At 36.8% G+C, this 22,805-nt stretch overlaps 1 protein-coding gene and 1 non-coding gene across 4 annotated transcripts in view; one reads left to right on the top strand and one right to left on the bottom strand.

Annotated features, from left to right (window-relative positions):
* LOC116298733 (voltage-dependent L-type calcium channel subunit alpha-1D) overlaps positions 1–18,415 on the bottom strand; it is a 55,693-nt gene extending 37,278 nt beyond the window's left edge. For all 3 annotated transcript variants that reach the window (XM_031707275.2, XM_089036129.1, XM_031707276.2), the window contains exons 1-15: positions 18,246–18,415; positions 17,811–18,042; positions 17,503–17,608; positions 12,024–12,163; positions 11,451–11,557; positions 10,104–10,256; positions 8,768–8,970; positions 7,224–7,327; positions 6,220–6,335; positions 5,078–5,140; positions 4,425–4,524; positions 3,943–4,103; positions 3,187–3,299; positions 2,178–2,290; positions 1,208–1,339 (exon numbers count right to left, since the gene is read on the bottom strand). In XM_031707275.2, the coding sequence (XP_031563135.2) occupies positions 1,208–1,339; positions 2,178–2,290; positions 3,187–3,299; positions 3,943–4,103; positions 4,425–4,524; positions 5,078–5,140; positions 6,220–6,335; positions 7,224–7,327; positions 8,768–8,970; positions 10,104–10,256; positions 11,451–11,557; positions 12,024–12,163; positions 17,503–17,608; positions 17,811–18,042; positions 18,246–18,258 (1,856 nt within the window). In that variant the 5' untranslated portion in view covers positions 18,259–18,415. The remainder of the gene's footprint in view (positions 1–1,207; positions 1,340–2,177; positions 2,291–3,186; positions 3,300–3,942; positions 4,104–4,424; positions 4,525–5,077; positions 5,141–6,219; positions 6,336–7,223; positions 7,328–8,767; positions 8,971–10,103; positions 10,257–11,450; positions 11,558–12,023; positions 12,164–17,502; positions 17,609–17,810; positions 18,043–18,245) is intronic.
* Trnas-aga (transfer RNA serine (anticodon AGA)) lies at positions 14,097–14,168 on the top strand. The gene has a single exon. It is a non-coding gene; the product is annotated as a tRNA-Ser (tRNA).
* Positions 18,416–22,805: the final 4,390 nt, after the last annotated feature.

Below are 22,805 nucleotides of genomic sequence, written 5' to 3'. Positions count from 1 at the left end.
TATAGAAAATATATGGGAAATAAGCAAATGAAGGCCTAAACCTCATTTTCGAATAAAATTTTTGCTTTGGGTTAACACTTTGATTCCACTTTCATCGGTCATCTTCACTTCCAAACAAGTTAAACTTTCTGAATAACAAGATTTTAGCCTTGTACAACAGCCTTCTTCAATAAAATAGTTTTTGGCGCTCACTGCTTGAATACGAAAACAAGTCTTTCTTAATATATCAATAGACCGTTTAAGCTTGTTTGAGTTGTATCCATATTCATGCGTCTTCTCATGGGTAACCATTAAACAAAGAAATAATATTCTAGGGAATGACACGCGTTCTGGAATGGGAAAACATTACGCTCAAGGTAAACAGATCTATTCTAACCAAAATAAAGGATCAAGGTGCTGGCCAGACGTTTGAGCCTTAGTCTGAACATACTAACCGTGCGCTCTGATTGGTTAAGCTACTAGTGGTTTATTTCAAAATTCTTTGTATCCATTTATTAGACCGATTATTAGGTTTAGACTTAAACAATTAGACCTCTTGCCCTCATGGTGCACGAGTCAATAGACCATTCGACCGTCGGCCTCATGGGCTTAGTATTGAGGAAATAGAAAACGCGCGCGCGTGCTGTGTGCAGTTATGAAGCACTCGGGGTTTGGCAGAACACGAGAGAAGTGTTAGAAGAAGCATGACGCGTAGCAGAGTGCTTTTCGACACTTCTCGAGTGTTCTGACAATCCCCAAGTGCTTTATAACGGCACACAGCACAGCAAGCAAGTTTTTTATTTCTTTTATAAAATACGAATTACATCAACCGTTATTTTAGATAGCAGTGATGCAACGGAAAGTGCGCGCGCGTGCAATGCGCTCTCATAAAGCACGCGCTCCAAACCAATCAGAACTCGACATTCACAACAGTTATTTTATAAAAAAACTCTTAGACCATTCGGGCTTCGTGGCTAATAATTCCATTTCGAGTTCGCATTTGTCCAGTCTTAGCCTCGATTGTGTACGAATGCGTTCTTCTATTTTATTAAGGTCCATTGTATAGTAAGTAATGTACGTACTAAGGAACAATAAGAGTTAATTAAAATGCCACGGGTTTTGGTTGAATAGCTGAATATTATGACGCACAACCGAGACTAAGGCTGAGCAAAGAGAACTCGAAGCTGGAGTATTGTTAAACATTCATCAACAGTTAACTGTGACTTACTTTCCACCAAAGATCTGCATACCCAGCAGAGCACAGATGAGCATGAATAGCGAGAGAAGCAACAATAATCCGGCTATAGATTTCATGCTGTTCAGAAGAGATGCTACCAAATTACTAAGAGAACTCCAATATCTGTTAACAAAACATTATTCCAAGGTTAAAAGAAACTAGAAAACAAATTGATGGGAAATAAACTGAATAAAATGTATTCTTCGTTTGCAATAGACGTCATAGTCGCCATGTTGGAAGAATTTGACAAAAGATTTTTCAATGAATTCTTTTGTTATATCTTCCAACGTGGTGGACATCCCTTTTGTTATTGTGCTCTCTTGGGATTGATCTGATTATCTGATAACTTTTCCTTCGACATTTTCTACGGAAATGCAAGTACTTCAACAGACGAAAATAGTAAAGTAATATTATTCTGACAGTTCCTTCGATTTCTTTGTTCCATTTTTGCAGTACTCTGTGTCTCAGAGTGCTTTGTTAGCATCGATCAATGCACATTATCTATGTTGCAATCACATACCCAACTGGCTGAACAATGACTATCTAATTGTAGATTGAGAACTCGTTTAAACTAATGAGTTTTCAAAGCGTTTGGGCCATGCGTTTACTCTTAAAACATCAAAAACTCAAAAGCTTTTTCAACAACAGCGCATACATTTGAAAACGCTCCAGAATGGAGACATTTGAAAACGTATCGTATCGTATATCTATCGTATCAGCGTAGACAGGGTAAACGGGGGCTTTTTAAAGCGTCCGACGTCTTTTACACCGGCACGTCTGGCTTTTTTCGCATCAGCCCAGATGACGATATTTGATGGTTGTTTTTGATGGACGCTATGAAAACGCTAGTGTGGACGCAAAGCTTTTGATGCGTTTTCGGTTAGGCGAAAACAGAGCGTTTCGAAAACGCATTAGTGTAGACGTGTCCTGACTCGTGGTCAGCCAATGTAACAGTCCTTACCTTGTTACTTTAAATATTCTAAGAAGACGCACACAACGCAGAACACTGATACCAATAGGACGCTTTTCCAGTGTTTCTGTTAAAGCTAACTCCAAGAGACTGCTGATCACAACCTACGATAAAGAGTGGTTAAAAATAATAATGGTTCAACCAACATTGCTTCTCTATTGGCCAGTCATAAGCACAGTTCGTAGATACTATCACTAGGGTAGCCACAGTAGTGCACTCGCCTCTCAACTCTGGGGTATTTAGTTTGATTCCTGGACTTGACATGACATGTGAGTTGAGTTTGTTAGCCGTGCCCTGACTCAGCCCAGAGGTTGTTTCAGGGTATGATCTGTAAGTTACCATGCCCTGACTTAGATCAGCCCAGAGGTTGTATCAGGGTCTGATCTGTAAGTTAGCTATGCCCTGACTTAGATCAGCCCAGAGGTTGTTTCAGGCTTGGATCTGTAAGTTAGCCGTGTCCTGACTTAGATCAGTCCAGAGGTTGTTTCAGGCTTGGATCTGTGAGTTAGCCATGTCCTGACTTAGATCAGCCTATGGATTGTTTCAGGCTTTGATCTGTGAAGTTAGCCGTGGCCTGACTTAGATCAGCCCAGAGGTTGTTTCAAGGTTTGATCTGTGAGTTAGCCGTAGCCTGACTTAGATCAGCCCAGATATTGTTTCAAGGTTCGATCTGTGAGTAATTAGTTTTGTATCGCGATTCTAAAGAATTTAACACACACACACAAAGAAAAATACTGACCGATTTTCTTTGATTAAAAGCGAAATTCTCCTTACGAGCGCGCGCTATGGGGCAAGCAACAAGGGTAAAAATTTGACGCGCGCGCGCTCAAGCTTTTCTTTTTTTCGCGCGTTAGCCAATCAGAAACCTCAATTTTGAAACGACAATACCACAAAATATTGTTGTGTCAAAAAAATGAGACTATTTAGTGAATCGCGATACTCCACGATATTCACTCACTTCGTCTTGGGAGAATAATTGTTAAATATCCCAAGTACTCACCAGGCAGTCAAATCTATTGAACAACGAAGCAAAATAACCATGGAATCCCAGACAATACATCTTAATCACCATCTCTAATGTAAATAGCGCTAAAAATAATTTATTTGCCTTATCTGTGGAAAAATAAAAATAATACGTCATCATAAGGGATGAACCATTAGATAATAGTCTCCTTCACAGTTCCCTGCACCATCTTGAAAGGTAGCCGTGCCTTTGCATCGAAGCAACCGTTGGTCTCGCTTCGATGCAAAGGCACGGCTACCTTTCAAAGTGGCGCAGGGAACTGTGAAGGGGACTATTGGCGGGAGGGGGTGCAGAAATTTATATGTATATATCGCGATATATTTTTTCATAGAAGAAGTGCTTGTTCGATATTTTTTGGGGATTTACTCAGCCCCACCCCCCCCCCATCCCTCCCCCCTCAATTATCTAAAGGTCCGTCCCTAAGCATCAAGTTAACGTGAAAATGGTCTATTTTTGAGTAGGGAGAGCCGACACTGAGTAGCCTGAGGACAAGGCTAGTACTATCAATACTTTACCGTGACCGCTGGTATCAGTGAATATATAGACACTATTTCGAGGCTAACCCCGAGTAAATGAATCTGTAATCAAGGAACACAACGGTAATTTGGAACTTGAAAATGGTCTGTTTTGGATTAGGAAGAGCTGACAATGAGTTGCCTGATGACAAGGTTAGGACTATCAATATGTTGTGGTTGCAAAAGGGACCACTCTTTTATATGATGATATTCTCACCTAAAAATTGAGTAAGAAATTCCGGTTGATTGTAGTGCTCCAATGCAAGCGTCAGGGAGTTCAAAAAGACAACTACTATAACCGTCCAGTAAAATGTCTGGGTTTTGACAGCTATTCGACATTTTCTTCTTAATCGATGGTGAAATTTCTTGATGACTTTCCTACAAGACAAAACAAATACTGCTGTTAATGGCCTTATCTGGTGATGATCAACCAGCCATAGTATAGATCCCTTGTCCTGAGACCCGAGAGACATTTTTCTAGGGGAAAAACAATAGAAAAGACTGTTTATTGTTTCGTCCCCCAGAACAATAGTCCCCTTCACAGTTCCCAGCGCCATCTCTAAAGGTAGCCGTGCCTTTGCATCAAAGAGAGACGAACGGTGAGCTTGCAATGATAGACACATGTGAATAATTGGTGTTAAAAAAAGGTAGAAAGTCAAATAAAGAAAGTGGCCTTTCATAAACCCAGATTTGACCTACTTATTGTGTTGCCAAAAGCCTCCTTGGTCTAACGTGGTGGTGCTCTCCACATTCTCTTCGTTTGGCGTCAATTCACCATCTTCCATGCGACGTTTTGTAGCTACAAATTGATCAACCATCAAATTAGTTTTACCCAAACGAAGTATAAAGGCCGGTTTACAAGGTTTCTCGATTTTTCCTCGCAAGTGTCACGCTCGGCATGCTAACGACACGAATTGCTAGGTGTAAATCGACCGTAAAACTTGCTGACGACCGTACGACTTGACCGTGATAAATTTTAATTGGCTGATTTTTTCAGTCTCGCGCAATGTGATTGGTCAGGTAGTGGCGTGACCTTGGCGTGACCGTGTCCGCGCCGTGTCCCGGGTATTTGATTGGATGGAGAGTGAATATCTGAGCAATGTGATTGGTCTGGCGTATGCCTTGCCGTGTCAGGACCGCTTTCGTGTTTAAATGGCAGCTAAAACTTGGCGTAAGTATGTTGCGCGCGCGCGACAGTTGTGAGGAAAAATCGTAATCTGTAAATCTGCCTTAACGATAACATGGGTAGATATTGAAAAGTAATAAAGATAAAAATTAGATTGGAATCAAGAATTATATTTCCTAAATAATATAGATAAAAAAATATATATAATAACTGTTTTTTTACTTACAGACTTTTCTACTTGGTTTGCCCTCCTCATCTTCATCGCCGCTGCTTTCGCCTTCAATATCCTCTGTGAATTAATCAGTATTTATCAATGTATGTCTTGCATGGAAGATAGTTTGGTCTCTGCTTGATCAGGTTACATTAACAGCAAGAACACTTATGACAATGTCAGTCGTAACAAGTGAAATAGTTTGCAACAATGAAAATTAAAAAAATTGGCCGAAAACCGGGGTTGACGAACACTTGAAAATGATATTGATTTTGAAGCATAAGCCGTTCCGAGGTTGAGAAAATAACTGGATCGCGTTGGTATTGCAGATAGTTGGACTGATATAGGAGATATATATATTTAATAGCGTCTATTTCGTCTCCTAAAACAGTCCTACAATCTCCGGTTCTCAGCGGCGTATGGGGGAAAGAATAGACCTCTTCGGCTCTGACGTAATGTTTTCCCATTTCAGACCACGTGTCATTCCCCAGAGTATCATTTCTTTGTTTAAGGTTTGCGCTCAGTTGCACATGAGAAGACACATGGATATGGATACAGCTCAAACAAAGAATCTTATTCTCAAGGGAATGACACGTGGTCTGAAATGGGAAAACATTACCCCAAGCCGAAGAGGTCTATTAGGCTACGATAGATTACGATGGAAAATAAAAATCGTCTCCGAGGTAGTAACAGTAACTAATTAATCATCTAAAATAAGTTTATTTGCCTTCGCCATTTCCACCCGGATTTATGGAGTCTGCGCAGTACGATTAAATACGCCTAATCAACTCGCACCCAGAGCCTGCGTTTCTTCTGGCCTTCGGCGGAGAACGAGGGCTCTGGCATAATCCATTTTTTGAGACCAGGATTTCTTGGACGGTATAACAGAGCACGCGTTCAAACACTTGCCAAAAATTTTAAAAAATATTTTCCCGATTTTCAATTTTTATTATGATTTTTACTTTGATTTAATCTTTACTTTGATTATTTTGATCGGTTATATCTCACTTTCCGAAAATTACGCATACGCCAAAATATGGATCATGCTCTCGTTCTTCGCCGCAGGCCAGAGGAAGCGCAAGCTCTGGGTATGAGATTGACGTCTAGTCTCTGGTCTAGTCTGTCACGCGTCTTGTTGTTTTGTAAGAATGGTATACCTGCTCGAGCAATCCAGTCTAAATACCCGTGATACGCTTCGTCAATTTGTTGTTTTTCTCGTAGTTTTTGAAATTCGCCACTTTTCTGTGCTCTTGCTTTCTCTTTTGCAAATTCCCTGAAAAATGAGAAAGGTTTTCAACGACACAACGATGTCTGGAATAAAACTGATGAAAACCACAAACCCTTGATATGTTTTTCACGACGACACCACATAACTAATATTAAACAAACGAAGATAATGAGGTCGAAGTATATCGAAAATATGGTTAGTTATGATTACCACATGGGGATAACGGCTTTTAAGGGGATTTTAGACTTTCGCAGTCCTTCGTTCACGCTGAATAAATCACAGGCAGCCCCCGTGGGGGGGGGGGGGGGGTACTCTCCCCTATATTCGCTATACGGGTACGTGCCGCCAAACAGGGTATGGTTTTCAGCGATTCTACTCTGGAACAGGGTATATAAAATCGCGCTCGCTCTGGAACAGGGTATATGAAATCACGCTCTCTCCTCTCTGGAACAGGGTATCTATTTTCGCAATACCGGAACAGGGTATGATTTTAAGCGATCTTGCTCTTGAAAAAGGTATGAATTTCATCGATTTTACTCTGGAACAGGGTCAGGGTTCAGAGGGCTCAGCGGCACATCCCTACTTTAAATGGGCAAGAGTACCGCTCCCCCCCGGGCAGGCAGCCCAATCAGGATCACACGCGCTGGAACTAGACGCTGGAAGAAAGACTTTTCCAACTTGCTTCCCGCCAAAAACGGGTCGCAGAATTTTGTTCGCGCTCGCTCTTTTTTGAATTATGAAAATCTTAGCGCGCGCTATTAAAATAAATGCCATCTTTATTGGCGCGAAACGCCAATGAAAACTATTTGATCTCTCGCGATTTCAACGCTCGCATTTTTTCTCTTCTTTATTTGCTTTGCTCGTGACTCTGCAAGTCACTCAGAGAAGTCGGCTTAGAGCAAGTCTAAGGGGACTGGTGTTGAGTTTTCTTACCCGCTAAGAACACCCAGAACAAGATTGAGGACGAAAAAAGATCCCCAAATAATGAGAGTTACAAAGTACAGCCATGGCCAGGAATTACCCACAGCATCGTTAATCTGAAATATGATGAATAAGTAAATTCTTTATTATTAGAGCAGTTTTCGTATGGCTGTGAAAACTTGTGCCGTATGCGTAACTTGCCGTGACTGTAATATTTCCTACAATTTTTATTGGCTGATTTTTTTCTCGTACAATGTGATTGGTCTAGCAGTGTCGTGACATTTGCGTGACCGTGTCCACGCCGTGACATTTGCGTGACCGTGTCCACGCCGTGTTCATGCCGCGTTTCCTGTAATTTGATTGGATGGAGAGTCAATTCTTGTGCACAACCGTGTTTGTCGTTTTGGCCTCGAGCTTTTTACAGTCATACGAAAATAGCGCTATCACTATCATCAACATCCTCAATCCACTTCCGTCGAGATTAGAGACACTACTTTAAGCCATTGAGTCTTGTTCATCATTGCGCGCCCAAGTAGCACTAAAAGCCAAAAGGCTATTAAACTTGTGGCCCTCAACAATGAATGAGGTTTGCAAAACGACATGGTAAAAAAAGAACGAACTTGAACTTGAAAATCAAATAAGCTATTTTTAAAAGCTTTTCGTGACATCATAAAGTCTATCGATTTGCAAGCCTCTTAGCAAGCATCATTAGAAGTCTATATTTAGGACCTCAAGCAGAGACGCCAAATGATGGCCGCGTTTTCTGTTGTTTTAATCAGACCTTGATTCATTTTTTTAATGTATTTTTTCTCACAATAGCCTCGTTATAATAATAGGTACACTAGAGTACAAACACTATAAGTGTTCAACATAAATACCACTAAATACTGCTAAATAATGCTTGTTTAATTAGCACTATTTACTGCTAAATAGTGCAAAGTGTTGCACACTTTTAGTGTTTGTACTCTACTGAACGACCAAGTCTTGTATAAAGAATACACTCATCATTTGGTAAGGTTGTTAGTGATCTAAATAGAGATACTATAATGTTTTGAAAGGGAACGGATGAAAAGAAGGATATAAAATATAATAAAAATAGAAATGAATAAATCTTATAAAAAATAAATAGGATTTTGAAGTGGAATTTTTCAATTGGAATCCACTGAATTATCATAGATAGATTTTTGTGGCTATATATAACAAGGCTACTTTGAGATTCTAATTTTTACAAGTATCTCCTCAAGAGAAATCTCGAAAATGCCTGGCTCCTCCTATTCCTGTATTAATAAAAGGAATGTGGGATTTCATATAGGTTACTATCAATAGACGTCACTTCCGGTAATAGCTCTTTTTTGATGGCTTGTAGAATCCTGGAGGTTGTTTTGATCTCTTGTTTTCTGGTTTGATGTCGTGAAAATAGTCAAATACAATAGTTTGAGGACTTATTTTGATATGTTTTGACTTAACATCCGCTAGTTGCCTCCCAGTTAGCCGCTTGTTTGCCCCCCAGTCAACTCCAAAAAGTCACGTGATTGATAGTAAGCAATACTACTTACACTATATAAAACGTCTGTCCATCCTTCAAGTGTTATACATTGAAAGACTGTAAGACAAGCCAGTCCAATGTTATCAAAATTGGTAATACCATAGTTAGGCCCTTCCCATTTAGCAAGGCACACTTGGCCTTCACCTGACTGTGAACAAGAATACCCTTCTGTGTCTGTACTGCAAGGATGTGGTTCATCATTTGTTAATTGACCTGAAGATAATCGCATGGTATTCGTGAATATTTAGACATAAGGGACTTTGAGATTTGCAAAATCTACGACGGCGACATCAAGGAAAGTAAAAGGGGAAGTAAATGGGAGGGGAAAAGACCGTTTTTTGTCGCAATAATAATAATAATAATAATAATGAAAATAATAACAATAATAATAATAATAACAATAATAATAATGATAATAAATAATAATAATAATAATAGTAACAATAATAATAATAATATACTTTATCTATATAGCGTCTATATCAATAATTGCTCTAGGCGCTTTACAATACTAAGAAAATATATTAAGTTAAAATATTTAACAAGACTAGTAGAAAATGATAATAACAACAACAACAACAATAATAATGATAATAATAATAATAATAATAATGAACTTTATTTATATAGCATCTATATCAATAATTGCTCTAGGCGCTTTACAATACTAAGAAAATATAATAAGTTAGAATATATAGCAAGACTAGTAGAAAATAATAATAATAATAATAATAATAAACTTTATATATATAGCGTCTATATCAATAATTGCTCTAGGCGCTTTACAATACTAAGAAAATATAATAAGTTAGAATATATAACAAGACTAGTAGAAAATAATAATAATAATAATAATAATAATAAACCTTATTTATATAGCATCTATATCAATAATTGCTCTAGGTCCTTTACAATACTAAGAAAATATAATAAGTTAGAATATATAGCAAGACTAGTAGAAAATAATAATAATAATAATAATAAACTTTATATATATATAGCATCTATATCAATAATTGCTCTAGGCACTTTACAATACTAAGGAAATATAATAAATTAGAATATATAACAAGACTAGTAGAAAATAATAATAATAACAATAATAATAATAATAATAATAATAAAAATATAACAACTATAAAAATATAACAAGACTAGTAGAAAATAATAATAATAATAATAATGATAATAAAAATAAAACAACTATAAAAATATATGTATGATCAAAAAAAAAAACCATAAAAATATATGTAAGAACAAATATTTGTACTAAGAGGCTGTCCACGTGGGAAGAGGAAGTTCTAACAAGTCATTTAAGCAATAAACTAAGTATCAATCAATCTTACCTGTGACATTATCATAACAGGTTTTATGAAGCTTGCCCATAAATAGCTCAACACCAATAATAGCATAGATAATAACTACAAACACTACCAACAAGGCAATGTGAAAAAGTGGTATAAGAGCTTTGATTATAGAGTTAAGCACAATTTGTAAACCTGGGGGAAAGAAGACAAATGATGATATAAACATTAGTTCCATGCACCTGCTTCCTTATGGTACTAGAACTATATCTGGCTGGCTGTCATTTGATTTTACAGGCTCTTCCTAAGTAGCAGACGATGTTAGTACAAATTAATATCTCCAGCCCATTAGGAACTGTTTATTTTTTATTGGAGGGAAATTAAGGGGGAGAGGTGGGCAGGCAGGGGCGGATCCAGGATTTTGGGGGGGGGGGGGGTGCACTTATTTGGTTCTTAACCTCATAATGAGTGATGACGTCAGTAAACAAGAAAATTCTAGTTTTTATAGTTATTTCCACTCAAGCAGCATTTTAATATGTGATATCAAATCAAAGTGATTCACAGTAAGATGCAGTGTATTTTGTATAGCATTTGCAAATAAAAAATAAAAAAAATAAAAAAAATATAAGTGTAGAGCAAAAGATCGATTAAGATTAATAGGCAACAATTCTTAAAATGTCAGCTTCTCTCAGGGGGGTGGGGGGGGGGGGGGGGGTGCACACTCCATAGCTGGATCCACCACTGGCAGGGCTTTATATAGTTCATAATGAGTGATCAAACTAGTTTGAGTTCTGTCATAACTCATTTCTGACTCAAAGTTACTGGTCAAAATTACAGGCAAGGCAAAGAATTTAATGGACAAGTTCCAAATCTGGATCAAAATTGTCTGATATCCGGCCATTATTCTAAGCCCTGGAGAGGGGAAGGGGGAGTGGTAGGATTCGTTTGATAACGAGTAAATATTAACGGCCCCTGATAAACCTGACAAGGTCAATCACACATTAATTCCACTATGTACTCTTACATTGAATCCTTTAAAAGGGGTCAAAGGAGCCATTAATAGCGCAGCGCAGCCGTGACGTCATAAAAACGAAGACAAAGGCGAAATTCGGACAAACAAACTTACGAGTTTACTTTCAGCAGATAATTTTCACAGCCAATCGCAGTTGATCTTAGTTTACATGGGTTTTTATTGTAACTTTAAGTAAAAATAATAAAATCGGTTGGTACAATCCTCGTAGCGGTTAAACAGAATGCAATGTTTGTCCAAATCTTTAAGCTATTTTTAGAATCAGCGTGCTGCGCTAATGATCAATAAAGAGCTCCAATATGGACAATAAAAAAGCACAGTAAGCCCACCAGTTGGGTGTTGTTACACACACTACTTACTAGGTACACCAGATACAAGGCGTAAAGGCCTGAGAACCCTAAATGCTCTCAGGGCTTTGACATCAAAACTTTGGACGTTTAGTGTCTTCACTAGAATAGTTGCAAGTCTGAAAAAAGAGAATGATAATATTCAATGTTACAATCCATTCTTCTTTTTGAAACAGCAGTCTAGAAATGAATATTCCGATGAATGGACCTGGCCAGTTGAGCAGTGAATTTAGTTTCAGCCAATCACAGCGTGTTTAGATGTTTTGCCGCCGGCCCTTATTAACAGGCTACTAAACCCCACTTTTGCATATTTTTTTCTTCTTTTGACTAACGCATTATATAGTGCCTACGAGAAGCTGAAATATGAAAAGAAAGAATAAAAACAATTTCACTTAGCACCATGTTTGCTTTGATCATTCAAGCTCCAAAAATGCTTAGGGCCGGTCATTTTGTCCACTCATGCTTTGTGCTCTGTGTTCACCGCTCACCGCTTGTATGGCCATCTAATCTTTCCAGCCCCCCACCCACCACACTCCTCCAACCCTGTAGTTGAAATCAACAATTAACAGTTTGAAATGTACTCACCCTACAACAACAATTACAAAATCTAAAATATTCCATCCATTCCTAAGATATGCTCCAGGATGCGCAGCAAATCCATATGCTATGATCTTAAGTATGGCTTCAAATGTAAAAATTCCTAAAAATACATATTCAGCTACTTCCTGGAAAAAAAAAAAAGAAAAAAACTTTATATTATTAAGTTCCCTGCTAGGAGAGCCTATTTTCCTTTTGTTTTTTGGTGGAGTGAGAAAAATAGACTCTGCCGATGTAGGATGTTATACTTGTCGTGCCTGCTTGGCGTAACTTAGCAACACTGCCATGATTTTGACAGCCGCTCTCGTCAAAACAACGTTTGGCGCCACGATGAGTTACATTTGCTCATGCGCACTACATGTTCCCAGTGCAAGTTGTCTATCTTACGTGTAAAATAGCTACAATTTTGACATAAAATTATGTATTGAAAAATGAGGTTTTTCAAAAATATTCAAAGTTCATTTCCAAATTTTTGTCAAAAAAATAATACCAGTACTACATTATTAGAATATTAGTTATTATTTGATTACATATTTTAAACAGAAAATTAATTGTATTTTAAGAATGGCATTAACTGTGACCTTGTTTAGTAAGCTGGATAAATACCATGGCTTGAATAATAATGAGGAAAATAACAATGTGTGGTTCCATAAATTATCCATATAACCCCCTCAAAGAGGAAGGCCCCACCCAGGAAATTCAAATTTTCTTCCATACAAACTCTGTCATTTTTGTTCTTTCTTTGACCCCCCCACCCCTACCCTTCGGAAATTCCAAATTCCTCTGTGGGGTGGGTATGAATAATAATTTCTGGAACTACACGATGTAAGATTAACTAACATACATAAAAAACATATGAAAAAAATTTATCACGAAAAATTTTTATCTTTCTTAAATGCATATTTTGATTAATGAAAATCAAGGTATTGAAAAATATATGTTGAAAAACATTTTATTGATTACTGTCTAAGTCATAATACACAATTTCTAACTCATTTTGAGCCCATGATTTTCACAATTATATCATATATATATACAATATGTGCAGTCGTTTGTAAAAATTATGGCCATTGAGGAACGTTCCATCATTTACTGTACTAATATATCAGCTAAGTGCAATGAAAATATGGGTGCAACATGTGGATTACTCTTATATTTCGACAAAATGACATTTTATAGTGCCAGCCATTATTGACATTATACACTTTTACAGTACAGCTGGGAGCTACAATCATTTGACAAGCTTTTTTTCCTATTATTTAAGAATTGCGTGTCATGATTGGCTGCAGCATGCGCGAGGCAGTATTTTCTATCTCTGACCGTGGTTTGGTATCCTGGAATAATTGATTGCTAAACTACGAAAGAAATTTGAAAAACAAGTCGTAAAGTAAATAGAAAAAATAGGAATCATTTTTTTATCATCTACTACACTATGGCTAGCTGTAGAGCACTGATGAAAAGCAATAGATACACCTCGGCCTGGTTGTACGAAGCCTGGATAGCGCTATCTGACGGATAAATTGTATCCAGTGGATAAATTCATTGGATAACAGCATCACTTTATCCAATGGATAAGAATTTATCTGCCAGATAGTGCTATCCAGGCTTTGTACAACCGCGCCCTGATGTTTAGCTTGTTTTTCTCTTACTCTACAGCTCCCAGACTGTTTATATCATAATACAGAGACATGCCTATGTTATATTCCTTAAATATAGTAACAGCTAGACACATTTCAGATTATTTTATGAACAGATGGTGAGTTGTCACATGTCAAATGGTACATTATCATTTAGTTAAATTGTAAAAAATTGACTTGGAAGTGAAAATAATATTGACTACTTTGACAGTAATTGATGATATCAGGAAATGAACAAACAATATGGAATTTTCATCAGAGTGCCTTAATTTCCTTTGTTTTAAAATATTAAACTGATTATAAATAGTCATGGCAGCCATCGATCACTCTTCAGGTAAAAATGTACAATTACATAAATACATGTTCTATCAAATGTTACACTACATGTATTAACCATATTCCGGCTGCGTTACCAGCATTGTTGGTCCTTGTAGTGTAGTGGTTAACACATCGGACTAGAATACTGAAGACGTGGGTTCGATTCCCGCCAAGGACATTTGATATTTTTCTCTTATTCTCTCTACATCATTGTATAATCTTATTTAGATCTTCAAGGATGGGAATTCCCCATAAGAATCTTCTCTTATTTCAGTGTCTAATGAATATCTTCTGAAAAATCACACTGTGTCTTAGGGTTGGGGGCTTGTTAGAGGCAATGATCGATTTACCAGTATATGGATATTATGTGAAAATATTTAACGATTATTATTCGCAGAAGGTGAAGTCTTTATCGGTGGAATATTTACCAAACATCAAGTCTTCAAGCAGCTAGGTAAATATTCACCATAATCATTGAGCCTGAGGGGAATAAGTGTTTTAGTATAATCTTAGACTCGAATATCAGAGAAAAGTCGAAATTCAAGATAAAAAAACGTTTTAGTATTACTTCCAATCTGGAAAACTTTGGGAAACCGCATAATCACTGCACAACCAATCACAGCTTGAGAAACTCTACGTTAAAGTCTAAAATTATTATACGAAAATGGAATAATGAGAAAAAATCAAGATAAAGTTGAGACAGGCAGAATCAACACAGCCTTACAGCCTTGATATCTAATAATATTACCTCATGCAATGATCCAATAACACAAGTAATAGCATACTGTCTTAATACACTGTTTAAATTTGCAGTATTTTGTCTATTAATTATTATTACTTATTATTTTATAAAAAACGATGCTTTTTTATATTGTTTTCCATTGCGTTGACGGAAGAAACTCAATTAGTCCCCCCTAAACTCAGTTAGACCCCCCCTAAAATTTTGGCTGGATCCACCCTTGTCAGTTTACTTTAAGCTCTAGGCGTATATAATTGAAAACATAGTTAAAAGTAATATAATAGTATTACAATATTAATAGCTAGTAACATGTATTCAATAATATAATTCATTTGTGATACATCAATTTTAAAAACAGAATAAATAAAAAATTGAGTTGAGTTAAGTTGGATTTAATGAAATCAAAACGGATATAAGAATTTATTTTTCAATTTGGGCTCTGGAACGGGTCTTATCTCTACAAATTACCCCAATATTCTGACTGTTAAACCTAAGTTGTCAATCCAAGTCTTGATTGAAATACATTAAGATATTAATTCCATTCTTGGTATTATATATTTCAGAATAAAAATGCATTTTTGCTATATGTCTAGTGTGATCATCTAGTTAATGTATTCATATCGTAGAACAAGATACATTACATATTAATAATATTTACTTTATGTAAACCACAAACAACTAAGGACTTAACCACAAGTCCTACGACAAGACCTGCACATATATGCAATAACATGACTGCAATTTTCCATACGATTTCTAAAATATGAGCATAGTGCAATGCAACTATATATCAAATTATAAATGAAAATTGCATAACCTAAGTCATGTACAACATGGTTGTTAAACAAAATGAAGAAATAAGAGCAACTGTTTTGAATATTGTTCAAAAATAATTTTGCACTTTCGGCTTATATATGAATATGTATTTATATATCAAGACTTAATAAATGCTAGATCTTATGAGAAGCATACTATATCTGCCCCAGAAACATTAAATCAAGCATTTAAAATCCCAAAATTTGACAATTTGAAAGCTTTTAGATTCCTTTCTGGGCTGTTAAATGATTTACAAAATCATTGTACAAAGGAAGAGTAGTCTAAGAGAGATTTACAGACTTATTATCATTGCTTTTACGTAGAAATAGTCGTGACAACTCTCAGGTCCCTTAACATTATTTTAAATATTCAACGAATCCTTTTTTCCTCCACAGCATGAAATATTCAACACGACAGTTATTACAGATTGGTGTAACAGACAGGATAGGGCTGCTCCCAAAAAAATTACTTTAGCGATTAATACAAAGATAGATTTACTAAAGAATACTAGTGCATTACTGTAAACATTGGTTAATAATTTTAAGATGTAAGAGCTCATCTTTTTCATCCTTATTTCACACATTAATTTTTTTTTACTTGCCTTTATAATATGGATACAAACTTTATTTACAACATTTGTTTTCATTACCTTAATTAATCATACATTTTCTTGAATATTTGATTTATTTTGACCTCTTGAATAACTTTATTTTTAGAGAAATAAGGAAAACAAAAACCTGACTTTGTTTCTATATAGCTAAACACTTTACATCTAACGAGTTTAGAAGGTTATTACTAAGAAAACAATCTCAAAGCTTTGAACGTTGGTCTGAAATGAGGTTGCGTTTGACGAGATATTGAACAGTTTGTGGGAATCTGTAGATACATTCACGTCTTCACGTATATATATTAAAAAGCTTGGGTATTTTCGAAGCAGTTTTCAAGCAATATAAACACGCACTTGTGATGACAGTCTGGCTTTTGTGTTAACCTATTTGCAAGGGCCTGAAAAATTACATTACACGAAAAGGAAAATTAACTATTTCTATAAAACGAGATAGCAGAATAAAATTTTGAGAGATTTAAATATGCAATTTAAAATTGCCGGGGTAACGACGTTTCACACACGTTCAAAAACAAATGTACACTGTTGACGCGTTTTCTGTACAATATTGAGTCAATCCCCGTTCGAAATTAATCTTTATTAAGTGTGAATAAAGCATGCAAATCGACAACCGTTTTTTGACGAGCCTGAGCATTAAGTGAATGACTCGTTCATCCATGAGTGATCGCGAGTATGAGCAGCAAATCGTGCATAGCCTCGACTAAACTCTGAGCGATTAAAAATTAACCATTATTCGCACATCAAATGTACAAATGCAATGCACAAATGGTCAGAGCTCGATCTAAATAGCTCTCTCTCTAGACAGCTTTCGACACCTTAAAGTTACCAACATCTAATACTAATGTTTTCTCCTTACAACAAAGTACTCAGAAGTTCTGAATAAAAGGCTTTTGGAATGAACTTTAGCGATAATCATAACCAAAACAAAACAAAAAAAACTGAAGTCGTAAAACAGAACTGAACAAATAAATGATACAGCAAAACTGGTTATGAGAAACCTATAAGTGTAAAAGCAAGTCGTGCAGTGGTTCATTCGTATAATTCGCATATTAAGAGTATATACTGATTAGCAAGTCTACACAAAAAGTCCATGGGTTTGTGGGCAGCCTTCAACATACATATTATACCACTTGCTATCAAAACATTGCGCTGGTATTTTTGTCTGCCATCGAAACAGAGAAGAGCGTACCACTAGGGATACGGCTTCCCAGAAAGCTAGTTTGTTATGGTCGCAAACTCTATATAATATAACCAAAAGCCAAGCAATAAGTTAAAGGAGATAGATGATACCTTAAATATTAACTGAATTATCAATAAAAGTCGTCTACTTACCAAATCCTCGTTGACTGAACTACTGTCTTGTTCAGGAAGCGGTTGGTAAGCGGCTAGTGCCGCACAATTTGCAAAAATAGTTATTAATATCATAACATCGAACGGCGTACGAAGTAAGTTAAGGCAAAAATTAATGATTGAGCTAGAAATAAGTCACTGAATGGTTAACAGAAGTAGAATGTTGCCCAACAGATAACACGAAACGCCCGATAGCAAAGTAACACTTCACTTTGAGAAGATTGAAAGCAAAACAAACAGCGAACGTGAAAAACCTTAGAACGAATACAACTGCTTTTCTAAAAGGATATTTCCATTCTACAAGACTGATGGCAGCACTTCGTATAGGATTTCCTAGAGTTAAACAAAGCAGAGCTCGTTTTGGGCGAACAGCAATCGGTGGCTTCTTCGGTCTTTTCGGCTGCTGAGTTGGCTTGCCATATTTTGGTTGGCCGTTCAACTTAGCTCGTGAGATAAGCACTGCGTCTGTAGACGATGGCCAAGTTGACTTCATAGTAGCCAAGGACTTTTCTCTCGTATAGCCTGACAAATTGGAAATCGATCGGTTAGATATAAGGTCTGTTGTCGCAGTCAGTTAACCACTCTTCAGCACACACTAGCCGCATCGTAAATCGCGCTGAAATAAGCGCCACAGAGAGGGTGCATGCTTCTCAAAATGAAATGTTCATTTGGGTTTAATCGATACACAAACTGTCCAGAACAAATTCACTTGCATCAAGACTGACCGTTTTGGTCCATGTTAGACAGATCAATTTGGCTTGTTCCTTAGAGTATGTACATTTGGTTTCTACAGACATTACGCTACCGCCATGTCAATAACTTCCCGAAATCACATCATAAATTCATTGTTTATAGAAATTCCTCTGTCCGATCAGACCCGTGGTACTTACATACGGGAAATCTAATATATGGAAAGCTTTTTATGTTTTGCGTGATCAACGATTAACGGGATATATCTGGCAAAGAAAACAATTGTTTCTATGACGACCGGGACAAGTGTACGCCTCCTTAACCTCTCACAATGAACTCTCAGTTTGTCACGTCATGCTCAATTAAGAAACCGCATTTCTTGGATTGGTGCTTGAAGGACCACTGGGGCTTTCTGGCACTCTGTTCTATCTGGAACTTGGTATAAGTAACGGTGATATGACAAGAGCACGAGTCGTATGTAGAAAATAAAATCACTGCTTAGGCAATGCGATACACCGACCACTAGTTACCGAGCAAGCCTATGCAAACAAATAAATCGTGGAAAATACGATTAGCATTCGTTGCAAGTGCAAGGAAAGATATCCAACGCATCATCATTTAACCGCGCAGACAATATTTTCAATCATACAACCAGCCCTTATTATAAAGAATGGTAATGATAATCTCTCATTACATATTTTTTGAAGGGAAAATTAAAATTATTTAAGATTTATCGCGCTCGATTCATGAGTTCGATTTTCTTTATTTGATTGGTATTATGCTAAATTATTCATCGCGGCCTAATGGATTGGAAATTGTGAGCTGCTCGGTCGTGAAAATAGAATAACCCGATAATTTAGCTTCTGAGCGCTTTACTTACAAAGCAACTGTACTAACACCAGGAGAACGATTTTCTCGTATTCCACGTTTACGATTTTGATTTTTGTTTTTCTCGGCCAAGTTATTTCTTTCTTTCTTATTTTATATTTTCGCAATTTTTTAAAACAAGCAACTGTTCCTTTCTGCGCGCGCAAATGAATCTTAACTTGAAGCAGACTTCATTATATCGCACAATGAAAAAACATTTACCTTAATGCTCTTTGCGTATAAGATATCTGAATAAATTGAAAGAAATCGTTCCATCGGCTTTTGCAAATCTTCCAAGGCTAAAAAGGCAAGAGATCAGCGTAAGATGCGATAATCTCGATAGCTCTGTAGCTCAGGACAAGGAAATCTTTTGCCTGCTAGGCGTGGGAGTCGGGAATTTCAGTTTGATGGATGCGTGGGTTTTCTTCGCGATGGAGTTATAACACGTGACCGCCTAAACGTTTGGATTGAAGAGTTCTTCCTGAGTAAACTAAGCTCTTCTTTTGGTGAACTGAAAAAGCGCGTCATGAGAGGGAATTTTCGAAGGCAGTGCGTTGACCATCATCGGTAGCTTCACGAATGGGAACTGAATTGGTAACTTAAAAATTTCACACCAAACATTTTTTAAATCGCCATTTCGTCTTCATGTGTTAATTATGATCACACTTTCGGGCAACAGCTTCATTTTGTTAAATGGTCATGGTAATTTACTTAAAAGCTTTTGCTTTGTTTAAGACTTTCTCAAAAAATAAATTAACCATTATTTCAAGAATTAAGAAAAAAATCGATTTGTTTTTAAACACTCTTTAACTCTACGGATATAAGGAGATCCGAGCTTGAATCGAATAGTTGGACACGTATCGCTATAGAACGGAAGATTGGGGTTAATTAATCCAAAAAAAGAGACCAAAGTTTAGGTGTATCGTTTTGATCTCATTGGTTTTGAATATTGGATTTTGGTAGGCTAAAAAGCCCGCCATTACTCGATTCATCTTGAGACTATCTAAGACCTGCTGCTTTGTATACGGCAGCTCAACGTAAAAACCAACCTCTCCTTCTTTAGTTAAAAACAATGTTTGTCTGGACCAGAGTTTCTTAATGGATATGAATTTTACCAGCGCACAATTGAGCGAAATAGTTAATATCAGTAAGTGTTATGAACCCTGTGGCATTTTCAAAGATTTTTTTCATGAAAGTTGTGATCTTTCTTTGGCAGACTTGGCAATCGAGTCGGGCCAATCGATCAGTGTGCGCTTATTTGTTAACGACAAGGCCTGGATACTCACAGTTTAGTTGATGTTTAACAGTTTTTTGTTCAATCTTTTGACTACAGGGTCACCCCTGATTATTAAGCCGGGGTGGTTTTTTTGTGTTCTTGATCTTGATAACAAGCTACCAGAACTGAAAATAGAACGTCAATTAACATGACAATCATGTAGTGTCTGTAGGAATAGCTTTTTTTTACAAAACGCTTTACGAAAACCGGAAATCCAACTCTTAAAAGACTAGAGAGAAATGGGATGAAGTATCCAAATGCCCTGAACCAATCTGTAGTGGGGTTTTGGAATAATAACAACAGAAAAGAGCTTACGCCTACCGCCTACACCATGCACGGGTCATTGTTTGTCTTATTAACATTATTAAACTTCAGGAGCCTGATTGCACGGGCTTTACCACGACTCTTCTCATTCTCCTGAGAGCTATATTTTTTGAATATATTACTTACAAGATATCATCTTCAGCCTTTCGAAGGCGCGCTCAACGGGATATAAAACCACAGGCAGCCCATGCTCTGTTCTAGAGCTGCACTTTTATATGGAGAATTTATGGGGATTATATTTTTAAAAATAAGAATAAAAAATACTAACCTTAGTTGACCTCTTGATCTATATTGGTTGTTACATACGCCATGAGTATTTTCCCCCCGACATACCCTCAAAATAGCCTGAAAATTGATCACAGGGATAATGAGCAAACAAATAAAAACGTCAACTAAGGTTAGTAGATTTTATTCAAAATTTTTAACATCAAATACGGTCGAAATTTCCAAAATTCTCTCAAGAAGTAAAACTCTAGAACAGAGCTTGGGTTGCCTGTGCTAAAAGTCGTGGTCATTTTGAGGCCGATCGGGGGCAGATCATTCTCAGGCTGTTAAAAAAACTTTATAACTAATCGGATTATCTAAATGCTGTAAAATTACATACATTTACCATTACACTACTTATTCTTAAATTACGAAGCGAGTAAGTAATAGATTTGTATTAACTTTTGGAGTGTTCATTTATTTATAACGAGAAGTCATTTAAGGTTACTGGAGACCTTCAGGGGTATTTTTCTCTTAAGGGCTTTTTCTACGCAACACTTTAAGAGAGAATTCTTTGCGTATTCAAGCAGTGAGCGCCAAAAACTATTTTCTTGAAAAAAGGCGTTGTACAAGGCTAAAATCTTGTTATTCAGAAAAATTAACTTGTTTGGAAGTGGAGATGACCGACGAAAGTGGAATCAATATTGACAAAACCACATAAAACTATATATCGTTTTAAAGGTCATATGATAAAAATTTCAAAAATAATATTATTCGAAAGCGATTTTTTCATTTGAAACAATGCCAGAGCCTTAAACACAAATCGGGCACTTTCAGTAAAGGTGAATTAATGGACATGGAGTTAGCGCGTATACCCAAAAGAATTTCACTATGTGAATAAGCAAAAGATAAACTACAAAAGGGCATGAGCGATTTTTGTTATTTTGCTTCTTTAAAAAGTTATTGAATTTTGAAGTTGGAACCTCGAAAAATTTCAATGTCGGTCGATGTTCTACCGCATAAAAGAAAAGAAAAATACTCAAAAATCGCTCGCACCCTTTTTTGTAAATTATCTTTTGCTTATTCATATAGTGAGCTTCTTTTGGCTACACGCACTAACTCTACCTCCATAAATTCACCTCTACGGAACGTACCCGATTTGTGTTTAAGGCTCTGCATTGTTTCAAATTAGAAAATCGCTTTCAAATAATATTATATTCGAAACATTTATCATATGACCTTTAAGACGATATATAGTTTTATGTGGTGTTGTTTAAAGTGTTGCGTGGAAAACGTTTAAGAGAAGCATACCCCTGAAGGTCTCCAGAAGTTATCAGTTAACCCCTTTGGGCGCAGTAAGGGGCGTCAGCACAGCCTGATTAAGAAATCCTTTTATCTTAAGTTGAGTGTTTCAGCCGATATTTATGAGTGGATGCACTGGAGGAAAGGAAGCTTTCTATCATTCATTCCCGTTAATCAACTTCAGTAACACATCGTATGTAATACAATTAGTCAGAATATGTATATTCATTGCTTCCTACGATAATTGGTAATGTCAATAACTATGGCTCCTGGTTGGTCACTGGCGGGGGAGTTGCACGCATATATTGGGCCAAGTTGTGGAGGTGTTATATTTCGTTGATGAGAGGGGAAAGGAAGCTTAGTTCCACTTCCGCCTTTCAGACTTCAAACTTCACGTATTAAGCAATTATTCGTACATGACCTAACATATATAGGCCCTGATTTTCTTACACAGTCATAAGAACTGAGGATAACAGAATGTAATATAGCCAACTGACAAAGAAAATACTGTTATGCTTTAGTTTGTGATGACAGCACAGACGGATGGACGGAAGGAGGGAGGGAGGAGGGGGGAGGGGGGAGGGAGGCGGGAGGAGGAGGGAGCCAGGGAGAGAGGAAGGAA

This window comes from Actinia tenebrosa, unplaced genomic scaffold, assembly GCF_029948245.1.
Source record: "Actinia tenebrosa isolate PJP-AT-01 unplaced genomic scaffold, QUT_ActTen_1.0 PGA_scaffold3__52_contigs__length_22856419, whole genome shotgun sequence".
NCBI lineage: Eukaryota > Metazoa > Cnidaria > Anthozoa > Actiniaria > Actiniidae > Actinia > Actinia tenebrosa.
Note: the sequence above shows the minus strand (reverse complement) of the source record. Positions and strands in the feature narration are given on the sequence as shown.